This window comes from Bombina bombina, chromosome 1, assembly GCF_027579735.1.
Source record: "Bombina bombina isolate aBomBom1 chromosome 1, aBomBom1.pri, whole genome shotgun sequence".
In the NCBI taxonomy this organism is placed as follows: Eukaryota; Metazoa; Chordata; class Amphibia; order Anura; family Bombinatoridae; genus Bombina; species Bombina bombina.
The window spans coordinates 1218455752-1218472208 of NC_069499.1; the positions used below are offsets into that span (position 1 = coordinate 1218455752).

The window sequence follows — 16457 nt, forward strand, 5'->3', positions numbered from 1 at the left end:
GATCAGTATCGCAGCGTTTCATGGATGCAAGGTGCAATTAATGTTATATAGGTATGTGTGAGGCTAATACCTTATCAGTCCGTTCTGTGTCTCCAAGTCTCAGCAGTCTCCGGTGTCCTGGTGTGCAGCCCGTTCTCAGTCGTATGCTAGTCTCATATGTCTGGGCACTAAAATTGGTCAGCTGTTTTCATTGCAGGGAGATCGGGATGATTGCGCTGTTGTTCTTTTTCTATCAGCCGCTGATCCAATGTGTTGCATACAGCACGGTACTCCCTGAAGAAGCTGATGATACTTTGCAATACCTCCCGTCACTCTAAGTGCTACATTGTAGTGTGGGTGAGCACTGAGGAGTTGGTATTTGGCCTATAGCTTCTTCGATCGTTAGGATTACCCCAGGTCCCCTGTGATTAATATGTGGTTTAATTAAATAGCTCCAGATTGGTGATAATAGAGCCCTTCTTTGCAGAGCACCAGAGTTACACAGCCATCTTAGCTGCAGCCAGGCTCCGCCCCCTTTCCAATCTTTTATTGTCCAATTTTGGTGAGCCTGTGTGAATTGCAGCCTCAGTTTCCTGTTCTTAGCTGACAGGAGTGGCACCCGGTATGAACTTCTGCTGCTGTAGCCAATCTGCTTCAAGGTTTGACGTGTTGTGCATTTAGAGATGGTATTCTGCATACCTTGGTTGTAACGAGTGGTTATTTGAGTTATTGTTGACTTTCTATCATCTCGAACCAGTCTGACCATTCTCCTCTGACATTAAGGCATTTTCGTCCACACAGCTGCTGCTCACTGGATATTTTCTCTTTTTCCAACCATTCTCTGTAAACACCCTAGAGATGGTTGTGCGTGAAACTCCCAGTAGATCACCAGTTTTTTTAAATACTCAGACCAGTCCGTCTGGCACTAACAACCATGCCACGTTCAAAAGGTACTTAAATCCCCTTTCTTCCCCATTCTGATGCTCGATTTGATCTTCAGCAAGTCGTCTTCACCACAACTAGATGCCTAAATGCATTGAGTTGCTGCCATGTGATTGGCTGATTAGAAATGTGTGTTAGCAGGCAATTGAACGATAGATTGTGAACATAATTATCACGTACAACAATCATTCAGGTTTTCTATCCTGTCTGGGAAACAAACGTTTTTATTCTGAGGTGCTTTGTAAATATGATTTTTTTTACCTCCCATGGGGCCTATTTATAAAAGGCCTGTCGGACATGATCAGACATTGCGGATCATGTCCGACAGACCTCGCTGAATGCGGAGAGCAATATGCTCTCCGCATTCAGCATTGCACCAGCAGCTCTTGTGAGCTGCTAGTGCAACGCCGCCCCCTGCAGATTTGCGGCCTTTCGGCCGATAGCAGGGGGTGTTAATCAACCGGTCTTTATAACTGGTGTTTCTGGCGAGTCTGAAGGCTCCCCAGAAACACGGGCCCTCAAGCTCCATACGGAGCTTGATAAATGGACCCCCATATGTTGTCTTTAGTGCTTGACCAAAGTGTAGTTTGTATTGTAATAATCAAAACCTTTTATGTTTAAATCTTTCAAACTTTGCTGTTTATAAATGTCCCCACTAGAATTAGCAAATACATCTGCAGAGCCAATGGTTAATGTGTGTGTAATAATATTGAATGCTTGAAGACAATTATATAGCTTCTTATTACATAAGGATTCATTGACTATATGTATTTGCTGTTTTTCTAGTATTGACCTTTGAGAATCTGTAATATGATTTTCCTAAACAAATAAATAAATAAAAAAAATACCACTAGTTGTTAAAAATCCCAAATGGTAGTTTAGTAGAATGACTATGAGCATAGCATGAAATAATGCTAATTTTCCTCAGTGTGCATATTTGGATACAGGCATGTTGGCCCACTTTATACTGTTGCTTTACTCAAGCCATTTTTACCTTTTGACAGTCTGACTGCACACATCAACAGCAATGTGAGTATATAATTGCTATTGTTGTGTATCTTTAGTGTTTAACAGCCCTTTAACCCTTTAAGGACACAGCTTTCAGTTTGCTCAATTGTTTTATGACGGAAAAAGTCTGTCATATGTCCTTAAGAGGTTAAATCAGATTTACCAAAATTTCAAAATATTGTACCAGTAAAACACTTGCCAACATTTTGTTACTTTTTTTATTTTAAATAAAACATTCCAGGAGCCAGTGGCTCCATGTCTCCTGGGTTTGTCGAGCCCTGCTGTAAGCGTCAGGGAAAGGAGGGGTGTTTTAAAGTTTCCTGGACCTCCTAAGAATGCAGGACCAACCGAAAATCTTTTTGCCTCTGCCTGGGGGGTTCAAGGGGGTGCCCCGCCGATCCACTGGCATCCACCCCAAGTGAACATTGGGAAATGAGGTTTACAAGGGGGGCTTTGCCCCCCCCTTGAACACCCCAGGCGTAGGCAAAAAGATAATGAAGATAAGGACATCACAGCACATTGTATATATGTTTGATGCAGTGATTCGATAGGGAATTTGCAGTCAAACAGCTGAGCGGTGTCACCGGAAGTGATGCGTGTCCTGCATTCCTATGGGTCCAGGAAAATTATACAACAGCGGTTCTTAAAAAGGTAAAGTTTCAGGCTTTGAGCTTTCTTTCATCCCCTACTTAAAGTGAAAGTACATTTTGCTGATAATGAATCGATCTACAGTTAAACCTCATTTAAATTAAGCAAGTCGCTAACTATTTTTTTTTAAAAATCAAAAAGTGTGAATAAATAATCTTATTTTTACCGATCGCATAATGCATTGCCTTCCTCCGCCCCCTCTCCATCTTCCTGGTTTATGCGGGCTTCACTGTTCAACTGACTGTGGCGTCATTTACGTCAAGAGGCGCACTCGTAGCCGACAACGAAAATTTGCGCATACGCAATTGGACAATCTACGCTGAGATACATACTAACAAAGAATCACTTGATGCAATGTTTAGTATTGCAGCGCAGATCGTCTGAACATAACTGTAGAACGCTACGCTCGCAATCTCTGTGTAGCTTTTGTGACGTAAACAGGATTCCCTTGTTTAATGCGCATGCGGCTACCATGAACGCGCTTCTCTGAGACAGATGGAATTCAGTGTTAGCCACATGCGCATTAGAAGCCGTGGGCTTTATTCTAGATGCTGGAGACGCCAATGGCGGAACCAATCGGTTAGATACCGATGGTTTCGTCACAGCCAAATATTTATTTATTTTTAATCGAGGGTGAAGGAACGGATAGTAGATTGAACAAACTCGGCAAGTAATAAAAGGTATTTAGGCAAATCTAATAAAAAAAAAAAACATGAATTAAACTAACGTTCAATTTTAATGCAATTTCAGAATATGAATAGCAAAAGCTCTGACTTAAAGGGACAGTATACATTTTCATATAACTGCATGTAATAGGCACTACTATAAAGAACAAGATGGCCAGATACTGATATAAAAATCCTGTATAAAACGGTTTAAATACTTACTTAGAACCTCTCAGTTTAGCTCTGTTGAAAAGTTATCTGGAAAGCCCATTGCATATGAAAAGACCCTTTACACAAACAGGAGCAAGCTGGAGAAGGTAGCTGACCGTATTCACATCAAACTTTGGGGCTTGGTTAGGAGTCAGAAAATCAGAGCAATTTTATTTAAAAATAAGCAACAATATAAATTTTTTTTGAAAATCAAACTTTATGGGCTATATAAATAGATCATCTACAAAACATATATGCAAAGAAAAAATGTATAATGTCCCTTTAACTTTCACTTTAAACTGACAAAAAAAAACATACTGCCCCAGCATACTAATGCACAGCACTTTGCAATACAATGTGTACTTTCAACTGTCTGCCTTAATTTTTTTGGCATCTCTAGAAGTGCTGATCTCAGAAGATGCTAACTTCAGCATCATTGATCTGAGAGCATACTTTTCCACTAATTCATACATGGTAAGTACTCACCAGTGTTATTTAAATGGACAGTCTAATTGGAAATTGTTATTGTTTAAAAAGATAGATAATCCATTTTTCTTTTACCTATTTCTCAATTTTGCTTAAAGGGACTCTAGCTGTGAAAAGAAAAAAAGGTAATTTTTTTTAACAAAACGGCTGCTTTGTAAACTTTTGCCACCTCAGCCATGTTTTCCTGGACACTTATGAGTTACACATGCTGCAGGGTGTGCAGGGAGGAACAGGTATTCATATTCCTCCCTGCACACCCTGCAGCATGCGTCACTTATAAGTGTTCTGTATTTTAAGTAACGGGTGGCAACTCTATCTTTAGGGTACACATGAACTAGCACTGCCTGGCTGCAGTGCAAGATTTAAAAAGCTAATAAAACGCACTGATATAAGGGCGGCCTCCAGCGTTTAGAAATTATAGAAAATTTTAATATAACAATGCTGTGGAATGGGTAATAAAGGCATTAGCTATCTTTTTAAACAAAAAAACAAATAGACCTCCCCTTTAAGGATTTATTCAGTGCGCACCTCATTAAAGGGATATGAAACTCAAACTTTTTCTTTCATGAGACAGACAGAACATGCAATTTTAAACTACTTTCTAATGTACTACTATTATAAAATGTTCTTCGTTCTCTATGTATATTTTGTTGAAACACAGGGAGCTATGCTTCGGAGTCAGCCTATTTCTGGAGCACTATATGGCAGCAGTCTTTGTAAGAAATGTTATCCATTCAAAAGAGTACTAGATGGCAGCACTGCCATGTAGTTCTCCACATGCCTACCTAGGTATCCAATACATGCCATTTATTACGCATTAAAGCACGTGGGAGTTTCGGGTGACAGCACACTAGTGTGAATGGCTCTTACAGACACATGATTAGTTTGTAGGTTCTGCACTTACCGAACTTCCCTGACTCCCTTCTTTCCCATCCCTGCCTCGCTGCCTCTCTTACGGCTCGGTCCTTAAAAGACACGCACAACTCGGCTGTTAGCTCACATTTTCCCCTCTTGCCTTGTGTCTCTCCTGCTACTCCAGCTTGTCGTTTGCCACTCATGCTGCAAAACACCGGCGCAACCAGAAACTACAAATCCCATAATCCTCTATTGCATAATTGCAATATGGGAACGTCACTGACATGCGACTGTAACACTAGCAAGGAAATGATGTCATACTGTTTCCGGAGAGCCATTGTCCGTCTCGACGTTTTCTGAGAGTGATACCGGGGAAAGACGGAGACCGCGTGACCGGACATTTGCCAAGAAGCCCCGTGGTCCCCGGCCTTAGGATGTCGGTGCTACCTCCGAACCGCTCCCAGACCGGGTGGCCCCGTGGGGTTAATCAGTTCGGGAACAAATACCTACAACAAGCCAAGCCGCTTACCCTGGAGAGGACTATCAATTTGTGAGAGCGGGGCACTGAGACACACTGGGGAAAGTGACTAAAACATACAGATTAGTGATAGATGCATAAGTTACTGAGTAAGACGTGCAGAATAGAAAGAGACTAAGAATCATGAGTTACATGCAGTGTGAGAGACAGGTCAGGTTGATATTTAGCAATAAAGTTGAAGATGGGTTACAGGGGCTGGAGTATAAGGACTGACTAGGGGGTGGAGCACTAAGGAATGAGGCAGTAAAGTGAAATGAATGAGGACTGATTTGTAAACATAAAAGGGGTGGGAGTTGGCTTAATGAGACATAAGTATTCTTGGGTTGTTGACAAATTATATGCTGTTATTAATTAGAACTTGTTTTTTCTAACTACTCACTGTGGAACTCTGTTTATTTTTTTCAAAGGGTTCCATTTGTAGTTTAAGAGGCGTGAAACCCGTTTGTCTGTCATGAATCAGAGCATTACATTTTAAACAACTTTCTAAATTACTTCTATTGTGAGATTTTCTTCGTTCTTCTCTCTTTTTTTTTTTTTAAAGCAGGGATGTAAGCCCAGTAGTGTGCACGTGTCTGGAGCACTACATGGCAGCAGTTTTGCAAGTGTGTTGACCATTTGCAAGATTACTAGACGGCAGCAGTATTTCCTGCCATGTAGTTCTCCAGACTTGTACTTTTGTATCTCTTCAACAAAGAATTCCATGGGAAAAAAGCAAATTTGATAATAGAAGTGAATTGGAAACTCTTTTTTTTTTAAATTGTATGATCTGTCTGAATAACAAAATAATACTTTTAGTTTTTCGTATCCCTTTAAACCCCGCTTAGGAGTTAAACGTTACTGTTTCTGAATATAGCATAGTTATTGGCTCTCCAGCTGTTTTTTGCTCAGGAGCCACAAGCAGGCTGATAGGGTGACATTCAACATGTTAAAATCCATATTTTTTGTTTTTATTATGTATTTACTTTGTGTACTTACAAGTTCTCTCCTGTTTGTAGGTTGTGTTTTTTTTTCTGGTGGCACATATTACTGTCACCCAAACATCAGCTTAGGCTGTTTTCTATGTGGGGCTTGCTAAGCTGTTCCATGCATGCACAATATTGTGCCGGTCGGTTCTAGCAACAAACTCTTTGCACGCTTGTTCCGATTCACTGTATGCTAGAACTGCTGTGTTGCTTACGCGCAAGAGGGTTTTGTGCAGCATGTTACTAATCTTACTTACAATTTGTGCATTGAACAAATATTGTAAATGTGTCTATTGTACACCCCAAGGTTGACACTGAACCTGTGCACATGCTGCTGATTTCAGCATTTTAGTTTTTTTTTTAAAACAAAATACAGCACCAGTATACTGCTGAAGGAAAGTATTTAAAAAGGTATTCTAATTATGGGAATGTAGCAGGTTATGTAAATAAAGATTTATATGAGGGGAAATATTATTGTAGGAAAGATGTGATGAGATGGTAAGAGGTCTCTGTGGGTGAGTGGAAATTCATAGTAGAAAAATGACATACTATAGTTTATCAGAACATGCCATTTTAACACTAGGAACCCTGCAAATGGGTTAAACACAGTTAAAGTACCACCAAGGAGCTGACAAGCACTGCTGGTCTTAGGGAAAACTGCCAGTCACCTATTCAACAGCAATACGTGCAGTTATGTCATGTGACTGCTGATAATGGTGATTGGGTCAACGCCGTTTCTGAGCAGTTCTTTAAAGGGCCAGTAAACCTACAAAATAATGTTATATAATTCTGCACACAGTGCAAAATTCTATAATAGCTTAGTGCCAACTTTTTAACTGAAAGGATTTCAGAGTTATTTTATTAAAACATTGCATTTTCATGAATGCCACTCTTGGCTCTACTGAGCGGGTTTCAATTTGTATAAGCGCATCGCGGGCACGCTGTTTAGTCACAGCCGGTACAGTTGCGCCATTAAACTGAATGTAGCTCGGTCACGATCTGGTCTGGTAGCGGGAGTGAGCCACATTCAGTTTAATGGCGCGATTGGGCCGGCTGTGACTAGACAGCATGCCTGCGATGTGCTTATGCAAATTAAGACCCGCTCAGTAGAGCCAGGAGCGGCGTTCATGAAAATGCAATTTTTGAAACAAATATCTCTGAAATCTTTTCAGTTATAAAGTTTGCGCTAAGCTAATGTTATATAATTCTGCACTATGTGCAGAATTATATAACATTATTTAGTAGGTTTACTGGCCCTTTAAAGAACTGCGTGCTTAACCCCCTTGAGAAGGTTAAACGCATTACATTTATAGGGTTTCTAGCGTTAAAAATACAAGCTCTAATAAATAAAACAAACATGTAATTTCCACCATAATGGCCCTTTAATGACTGCAAAACTAGAATTAGGGAGAAGGGACAGTGATCTAAGATATTATTTGATACACCTACCGTTTTGAGATAAATACTACTCTTGACTAAACCTTATCACCTAAAACAGTTGCAATTTAAAAAGCGTGGATGAAATATCCATACTTTGGTCTTCTCATGGTTCTATAAAAGGTTTAGGTACAGTCTTTCTTCTTTCAGATATCCTCTTACAAATTACACCTTTGGTACAAAAGAGCCCCTTTATGAGAAGGACAGTTCGGTAGCTGCGCGGTTTCAACGCATGCGGGAGGAGTTTGAGAAAATTGGAATGAGACGCACAGTGGAAGGTGTGCTGATAGTACATGAACACAGACTACCCCATGTCCTTTTACTGCAGCTGGGCACTACCTTCTTTAAGTTGTAAGTCTATGTCCTCCATGTATTTTGGTGCATTAAACCAAAATTATTTGGAGCATTTTTAGGCATGTTGTGTATTAAACTGTTTTATGTGATGCTTTTATCCCCAGTTATGTATGTTTTGACTTGTGATGTCTCTGCATCGGATATACTTACTATTCTTGTGCATTTATCAGTATTCATTTAATTTACATTAAGGGGTTAAATACCTCTAGCACACTGAGCTGCGCTAATCCTGACTTCTGCATAGAGCACAGTGAATCCTAGCGCTTGTGCCCTGAGATCTGCCGCGCTAAGCCTCTTATTAGTGTGGCCCAGGGTTCTGTGGAGAAGGGTCAGGATTAGCGTGTCTCTCCAGCATGCTACAAGTTAACTCCTTTATTTATATATATATGTGTGTGTGTGTGTGTTCCAGGATCATTCAGTATGCATTTTGTTTAAAACGAGCAATGAATGGTGCAGCAGACAAATATTCTGAAAAACTAATTTTTCTAAATATTCTTTCCAAATGATTTGGACAAATCAAATTTTTTTCGCTGCTGCACAAGTCTAATACTTACCTTATTGCTTATTATTTGTTTACACAATTATTCCTCAACAAAACTGATGTGATTAACTAGCTGCATGTAATGCACAAAAGCAGTAATTAAGTAGTAACATGGTTTCATACATGAGATATGATTTTATAGCTTCATATGATAAGACAGCTGTGAGTAGAGTGTGGTGTATACATGTGTTACTCAGCTGTGTCTATGCGTGAGTGTGATGTAAGTTGCTGGGAGCATATAGATACCTGCTTTTTCACTTGTTCATATTTCAGTATTTAGTCTTAAAGGGACATTAAACTGTTGAGTAAACTACAGTAGCTGTGTTATTACACATCATTCTATTGTTTTTCCTTCTGTGGCTTATTTTAACCCCTTACTGGTGCTGGTTAGTGAAGCTCTGCATTTTTGTGCTTGGTGCAGCTATCTTTGCGCTTATGTTTTCTTGCAGCCTGTAACAGAAGCGCAGTGTACATTCATTTCACATGCCATATCATGCACTTCAGTTTAGCATGCACAATACAGCGGAAGAGCTATACATTTTTGCAGTGTCTGTATTGTTATGTAAGTTTTAAACTGTGTTTTTTAAAAAAAAAAGTAGTTTCCGCTCTCTATTGTTTAAGTATAAGAATAGTACAAGGCACATCTGTTAAAAAGCCGGCAACATCATTGATTTAGTCCGTGCACACCACTTCTGTGACCAAGCAATGCCTGCAATGGTTTAAAATTGGAAAACAGCTTTAAAAAGAACGTCGGGCACATGCGGGGAAAAACAATGTCATGGTGGTACTGTAGATGTACCCAGGAGTATAATGTCCCTACTCAAAGGTCCAGTAAATACAGAAGATTTGCATAATCCACAAATGCATTATAAAAAAGGACAATATAATAGAACTTTATCTTTTATCTGAACTTCAAATGAGCAGTTGATTATTTTTTCTGACAAATTTCAAAGTTTTGTCTATTTCCACTCCCCCCCTGTATCATGTGACAGCCATCAGCCAATCACAAATGCGTATACGTATATTCTGTAAATTCTTGCACATGCTGATTAGAAGCCGGTGACTCAAAAAGTGTAACTATAAAATGGTTGTGCACATTTTATAATTGGAAGTAAATTGGAAAGTTGTTTAAAATTGCATTCTCTATCTGAATCATGAGTTTAATTGTGACTTGAGTGTCCCTTTAAATTGTGTCATTGTGTATATAAATGTACTGTCCGTTCTGATAATCTTGTTTTATGTATATACAGGTGGGTTATAATTACATTTCTTTTAATGTCTGCTCTTAACATGCTACGTTGTGCATGTTGAACATGGTTAGGTTAGTATACTTTATTCACCAGCAGCTGGGAAATGTCTAATAGAATAGTTACCTTGCAGTATATACACTGTACCTGCAAGTGAGTTATAGCTACACTGATATATCTGCAAATCATATTTAGTATCGTCCTGAATATGTGGGGTGTGTTGTTCTCCCCCCCCCCCCCCCCCCAAGTTACATGTAATCATGCAGTTATATCTACAAGTTGGAATTTTCTCTATCTGCTGTTACATTGATGTACATTTTTGAGATGGCATATAATTGTTTCATTATAGATCTCTATGTGATAATAATGTAATTGTGTATATCCATGTAAAAAAGAAGAGAAATCCACTCAACTGAGACAGAAAAAAAGCTAGAAAAACGTCTGTCCACAAGGCCAGTGCTACTTACCTGGTGCTGTCTCGAGTTCACGTCTGGTTTCCCCTTTTATCTGCACATGTCAAGGACTGACAAATTTATATAAACTTAGCAACTAGCTAAGCACTATATACATATCCTAAAAACTAGCGTGTGAGTGAATGGTTGTACTGTATGTAATATATATCATGTTTGTTCATATAACCCCTCTGCATATATATACAGTTATAATTGCTATACTGGTTACATCTCCTGTTATAGTTTATGTACATGTTTTCTTTAAAAGTGTGTATGTATATATGTGTGTGTGTGTGTGTGTGTGTATATTCCAGCAACCCCATATTAAAGTGAAAGTAAATCCTAGCTTTCTTTCATGTAATTAACAAGAGTCCATGAGCTAGTGACGTATGGGATATACATTCCTACCAGGAGGGGCAAAGTTTCCCAAACCTTAAAATGCCTATAAATACACCCCTCACCACACCCACAAATCAGTTTTTACAAACTTTGCCTCCAAGGGAGGTGGTGAAGTAAGTTTGTGCTAGATTCTACGTTGATATGCGCTCCGCAGCAAGTTGGAGCCCGGTTTTCCTCTCAGCGTGCAGTGAATGTCAGAGGGATGTGAAGAGAGTATTGCCTATTGAATGCAGTGATCTCCTTCTACGGGGTCTATTTCATAAGGTTCTCTGTTATCGGTCGTAGAGATTCATCTCTTACCTCCCTTTTCAGATCGACGATATACTCTTATATTTACCATTACCTCTACTGATTCTCGTTTCAGTACTGGTTTGGCTTTCTACAAACATGTAGATGAGTGTCCTGGGGTAAGTAAGTCTTATTTTCTGTGACACTCTAAGCTATGGTTGGGCACTTTATTTATAAAGTTCTAAATATATGTATTCAAACATTTATTTGCCTTGACTCAGAATGTTCAACTTTCCTTATTTTCAGACAGTCAGTTTCATATTTGGGATTATGCATTGAATTATCATTTTTTTCTTACCTCAAAAATTTGACTTTTTTCCCTGTGGGCTGTTAGGCTCGCGGGGGCTGAAAATGCTTCATTTTATTGCGTCATTCTTGGCGCGGACTTTTTTGGCGCAAAAATTCTCTTCCGTTTCCGGCGTCATACGTGTCGCCGGAAGTTACGTCATTTTTTTGACATTATTTTGCGCCAAAGATGTCGGCGTTCCGGATGTGGCGTCATTTTTGGCGCCAAAAGCATTTAGGCGCCAAATAATGTGGGCGTCTTATTTGGCGCTAAAAAATATGGGCGTCGCTTTTGTCTCCACATTATTTCAGTCTCATTTTTCATTTGCTTCTGGTTGCTAGAAGCTTGATATTTGGCATTCTTTCCCATTCCTGAAACTGTCTTATAAGGAATTTGATCTATTTTGCTTTATATGTTGTTTTTTCTCTTACATATTGCAAGATGTCTCACGTTGCATCTGAGCCAGAAGATACTACAGGAAAATCACTGCCTGCTGGATCTACCAAAGCTAAGTGTATCTGCTGTAAATTTTTGGTAGCTATTCCTCCAGCTGTTGTTTGTAATAATTGTCATGACAAACTTGTTAAAGCAGATAATATTTCCTTTAGTAATGTACCATTGCCTGTTGCAGTTCCCTCAACATCTAAGGTGCAGAATGTTCCTGATAACATAAGAGATTTTGTTTCTGAATCCATAAAGAAGGCTTTGTCTGTTATTTCTCCTTCTAGTAAACGTAAAAAGTCTTTTAAATCTTCTCTCTCTACAGATGAATTTTTAAATGAACACCATCATTCTGATTCTTTGGACTCTTCTGGTTCAGAGGATTCTATCTCAGAGATTGATGCTGATAAATCTTCATATTTATTTAAGATGGAATTTATTCGCTCTTTACTTAAAGAAGTACTAATTGCTTTAGAAATAGAGGATTCTAGTCCTCTTGATACTAATTCTATACTTTTGGATAAGGTTTTTAAAGCTCCTGCGGTTATTCCAGAAGTTTTTCCTGTTCCTAATGCTATTTCTGCAGTGATTTCCAAAGAATGGGATAAATTGGGTAATTCATTTACTCCTTCTAAACGTTTTAAGCAATTATATCCTGTTTCGCCTGACAGGTTAGAATTTTGGGACAAAATCCCTAAAGTTGATGGGGCTATTTCTACCCTTGCTAAACGTACTACCATTCCTACGTCAGATGGTACCTCGTTTAAGGATCCTTTAGATAGAAAAATTGAATCCTTTCTAAGAAAAGCTTATCTGTGTTCAGGTAATCTTCTTAGACCTGCTATATCATTGGCTGATGTTGCTGCAGCTTCAACTTTTTGGTTGGAAACCCTAGCGCAACAAGTAGCAAATCGTGATTCTCATGATATTATTATTCTTCTTCAGCATGCTAATAATTTTATCTGTGATGCCATTTTTGATATTATTAGAGTTGATGTTAGGTTTATGTCTCTAGCTATCTTAGCCAGAAGAGCTTTATGGCTTAAGACTTGGAATGCTGATATGGCTTCTAAATCAACTCTACTTTCCATTTCTTTCCAGGGAAACAAATTATTTGGTTCTCAGTTGGATTCTATTATTTCAACTGTTACTGGTGGGAAAGGAACTTTTTTACCACAGGATAAAAAATCTAAAGGTAAAAACAGGGCTAACAATCGTTTTCGTTCCTTTCGTTTCAACAAAGAACAAAAGCCTGATCCTTCATCCTCAGGAGCAGTTTCAGTTTGGAAACCATCTCCAGTCTGGAATAAATCCAAGCCTGCTAGAAAGGCAAAACCTGCTTCTAAGTTCACATGAAGGTACGGCCCTCATTCCAGTTCAGCTGGTAGGGGGCAGGTTACGTTTTTTCAAAGAAATTTGGATCAATTCTGTTCACAATCTTTGGATTCAGAGCATTGTTTCAGAAGGGTACAGAATTGGTTTCAAGATGAGACCTCCTGCAAAGAGATTTTTTCTTTCCCGTGTCCCAGTAAATCCAGTGAAAGCTCAAGCATTTCTGAATTGTGTTTCAGATCTAGAGTTGGCTGGAGTAATTATGCCAGTTCCAGTTCCGGAACAGGGGATGGGGTTTTATTCAAATCTCTTCATTGTACCAAAGAAGGAGAATTCCTTCAGACCAGTTCTGGATCTAAAATTATTGAATCGTTATGTAAGGATACCAACGTTCAAGATGGTAACTGTAAGGACTATATTGCCTTTTGTTCAGCAAGGGAATTATATGTCCACAATAGATTTACAGGATGCATATCTGCATATTCCGATTCATCCAGATCATTTTCAGTTCCTGAGATTCTCTTTTCTAGACAAGCATTACCAATTTGTGGCTCTACCGTTTGGCCTTGCTACAGCTCCAAGAATTTTCACAAAGATTCTCGGTGCCCTTCTGTCTGTAATCAGAGAACAGGGTATTGTGGTATTTCCTTATTTGGACGATATCTTGGTACTTGCTCAGTCTTTACATTTAGCAGAGTCTCATACGAATCGACTTGTGTTGTTTCTTCAAGATCATGGTTGGAGGATCAATTTACCAAAAAGTTCTTTGATTCCTCAAACAAGGGTAACCTTTCTGGGTTTCCAGATAGATTCAGTGTCCATGACTCTGTCTTTAACAGACAAGAGACGTCTAAAATTGATTACAGCTTGTCGAAACCTTCAGTCACAATCATTCCCTTCGGTAGCCTTATGCATGGAAATTCTAGGTCTTATGACTGCTGCATCGGACGCGATCCCCTTTGCTCGTTTTCACATGCGACCTCTTCAGCTCTGTATGCTGAACCAATGGTGCAGGGATTACACGAAGATATCTCAATTAATATCTTTAAAACCGATTGTTCGACACTCTCTAACGTGGTGGACAGATCACCATCGTTTAATTCAGGGGGCTTCTTTTGTTCTTCCGACCTGGACTGTAATTTCAACAGATGCAAGTCTCACAGGTTGGGGAGCTGTGTGGGGATCTCTGACGGCACAGGGAGTTTGGGAATCTCAGGAGGTGAGATTACCGATCAATATTTTGGAACTCCGTGCAATTTTCAGAGCTCTTCAGTTTTGGCCTCTTCTGAAGAGAGAATCGTTCATTTGTTTTCAGACAGACAATGTCACAACTGTGGCATACATCAATCATCAAGGAGGGACTCACAGTCCTCTGGCTATGAAAGAAGTATCTCGAATTTTGGTTTGGGCAGAATCCAGCTCCTGTCTAATCTCTGCGGTTCATATCCCAGGTGTAGACAATTGGGAAGCAGATTATCTCAGTCGCCAAACGTTGCATCCGGGCGAATGGTCTCTTCACCCAGAGGTATTTCTTCAGATTGTTCAAATGTGGGGGCTTCCAGAGATAGATCTGATGGCCTCTCATCTAAACAAGAAACTTCCCAGGTATCTGTCCAGATCCCGGGATCCTCAGGCGGAGGCAGTGGATGCATTATCACTTCCTTGGAAGTATCATCCTGCCTATATCTTTCCGCCTCTAGTTCTTCTTCCAAGAGTAATCTCCAAGATTCTGAGGGAATGCTCGTTTGTTCTGCTAATAGCTCCGGCATGGCCTCACAGGTTTTGGTATGCGGATCTTGTCCGGATGGCATCTTGCCAACCATGGACTCTTCCGTTAAGACCAGACCTTCTGTCGCAAGGTCCTTTTTTCCATCCGGATCTGAAATCCTTAAACTTAAAGGTATGGAGATTGAACGCTTGATTCTTAGTCAAAGAGGTTTCTCTGACTCTGTGATTGATACTATGTTACAGGCTCGTAAATCTGTATCTAGAGAGATATATTATAGAGTCTGGAAGACTTATATTTCTTGGTGTCTTACTCATCATTTTTCTTGGTATTCTTTTAGAATTCCGAGAATATTACAATTTCTTCAGGATGGTTTAGATAAGGGTTTGTCCGCAAGTTCCTTGAAAGGACAAATCTCTGCTCTTTCTGTTCTTTTTCACAGAAAGATTGCTATTCTTCCTGATATTCATTGTTTTGTACAAGCTTTGGTTCGTATAAAACCTGTCATTAAGTCAATTTCTCCTCCATGGAGTTTGAATTTGGTTCTGGGAGCTCTTCAAGCTCCTCCGTTTGAACCTATGCATTCATTGGACATTAAATTGCTTTCTTGGAAAGTTTTGTTCCTTTTGGCCATCTCTTCTGCCAGAAGAGTTTCTGAATTATCTGCTCTTTCTTGTGAGTCTCCTTTTCTGATTTTTCATCAGGATAAGGCGGTGTTGCGAACTTCTTTTGAATTTTTACCTAAGGTTGTGAATTCCAACAACATTAGTAGAGAAATCGTGGTTCCTTCATTATGTCCTAATCCTAAGAATTCTAAGGAGAAATCGTTACATTCTTTGGATGTTGTTAGAGCTTTAAAATATTATGTTGAAGCTACTAAATCTTTCCGAAAGACTTCTAGTCTATTTGTCATCTTTTCTGGTTCTAGAAAAGGCCAGAAAGCTTCTGCCATTTCTTTGGCATCCTGGTTGAAATCTTTAATTCATCTTGCCTATGTTAATTCGGGTAAGACTCCGCCTCAGAGGATTACAGCTCATTCTACTAGGTCAGTTTCTACTTCCTGGGCGTTTAGGAATGAAGCGACTTGGTCCTCTTTGCATACTTTTACTAAATTCTACCATTTTGATGTATTCTCTTCTTCTGAAGCAGTTTTTGGTAGAAAGGTACTTCAGGCAGTGGTTTCGGTTTGAATCTTCTGCTTATGTTTTTCATTAAACTTTATTTTGGGTGTGGATTATTTTCAGCAGGAATTGGCTGTCTTTATTTTATCCCTCCCTCTCTAGTGACTCTTGTGTGGAAAGATCCACATCTTGGGTATTCATTATCCCATACGTCACTAGCTCATGGACTCTTGTTAATTACATGAAAGAAAACATAATTTATGTAAGAACTTACCTGATAAATTCATTTCTTTCATATTAACAAGAGTCGATGAGGCCCACCCTTTTTTGTGGTGGTTATGATTTTTTTGTATAAAGCACAATTATTCCAATTCCTTATTTTATATGCTTCGCACTTTTTTCTTATCACCCCACTTCTTGGCTATTCGTTAAACTGATTTGTGGGTGTGGTGAGGGGTGTATTTATAGGCATTTTAAGGTTTGGGAAACTTTGCCCCTCCTGGTAGGAATGTATATCCCATACGTCACTAGCTCATGGAC

General features: G+C 39.3%; 2 protein-coding genes across 2 annotated transcripts in view; one reads left to right on the plus strand and one right to left on the minus strand.

The window, feature by feature from the left end:
• The window catches only part of OGFOD1 (2-oxoglutarate and iron dependent oxygenase domain containing 1), a 104589-nt gene extending 99586 nt beyond the window's left edge, over positions 1-5003 (minus strand). The window contains exon 1 of the mRNA XM_053700305.1: positions 4843-5003. Within this exon, the coding sequence (XP_053556280.1) occupies positions 4843-4996 (154 nt within the window). The 5' untranslated portion in view covers positions 4997-5003. The remainder of the gene's footprint in view (positions 1-4842) is intronic.
• Positions 5004-5104: 101 nt separating this feature from the next.
• The window catches only part of NUDT21 (nudix hydrolase 21), a 41430-nt gene continuing 30077 nt past the window's right edge, over positions 5105-16457 (plus strand). The window contains exons 1-2 of the mRNA XM_053700306.1: positions 5105-5343; positions 7881-8081. Of these exons, the coding sequence (XP_053556281.1) occupies positions 5228-5343; positions 7881-8081 (317 nt within the window). The 5' untranslated portion in view covers positions 5105-5227. The remainder of the gene's footprint in view (positions 5344-7880; positions 8082-16457) is intronic.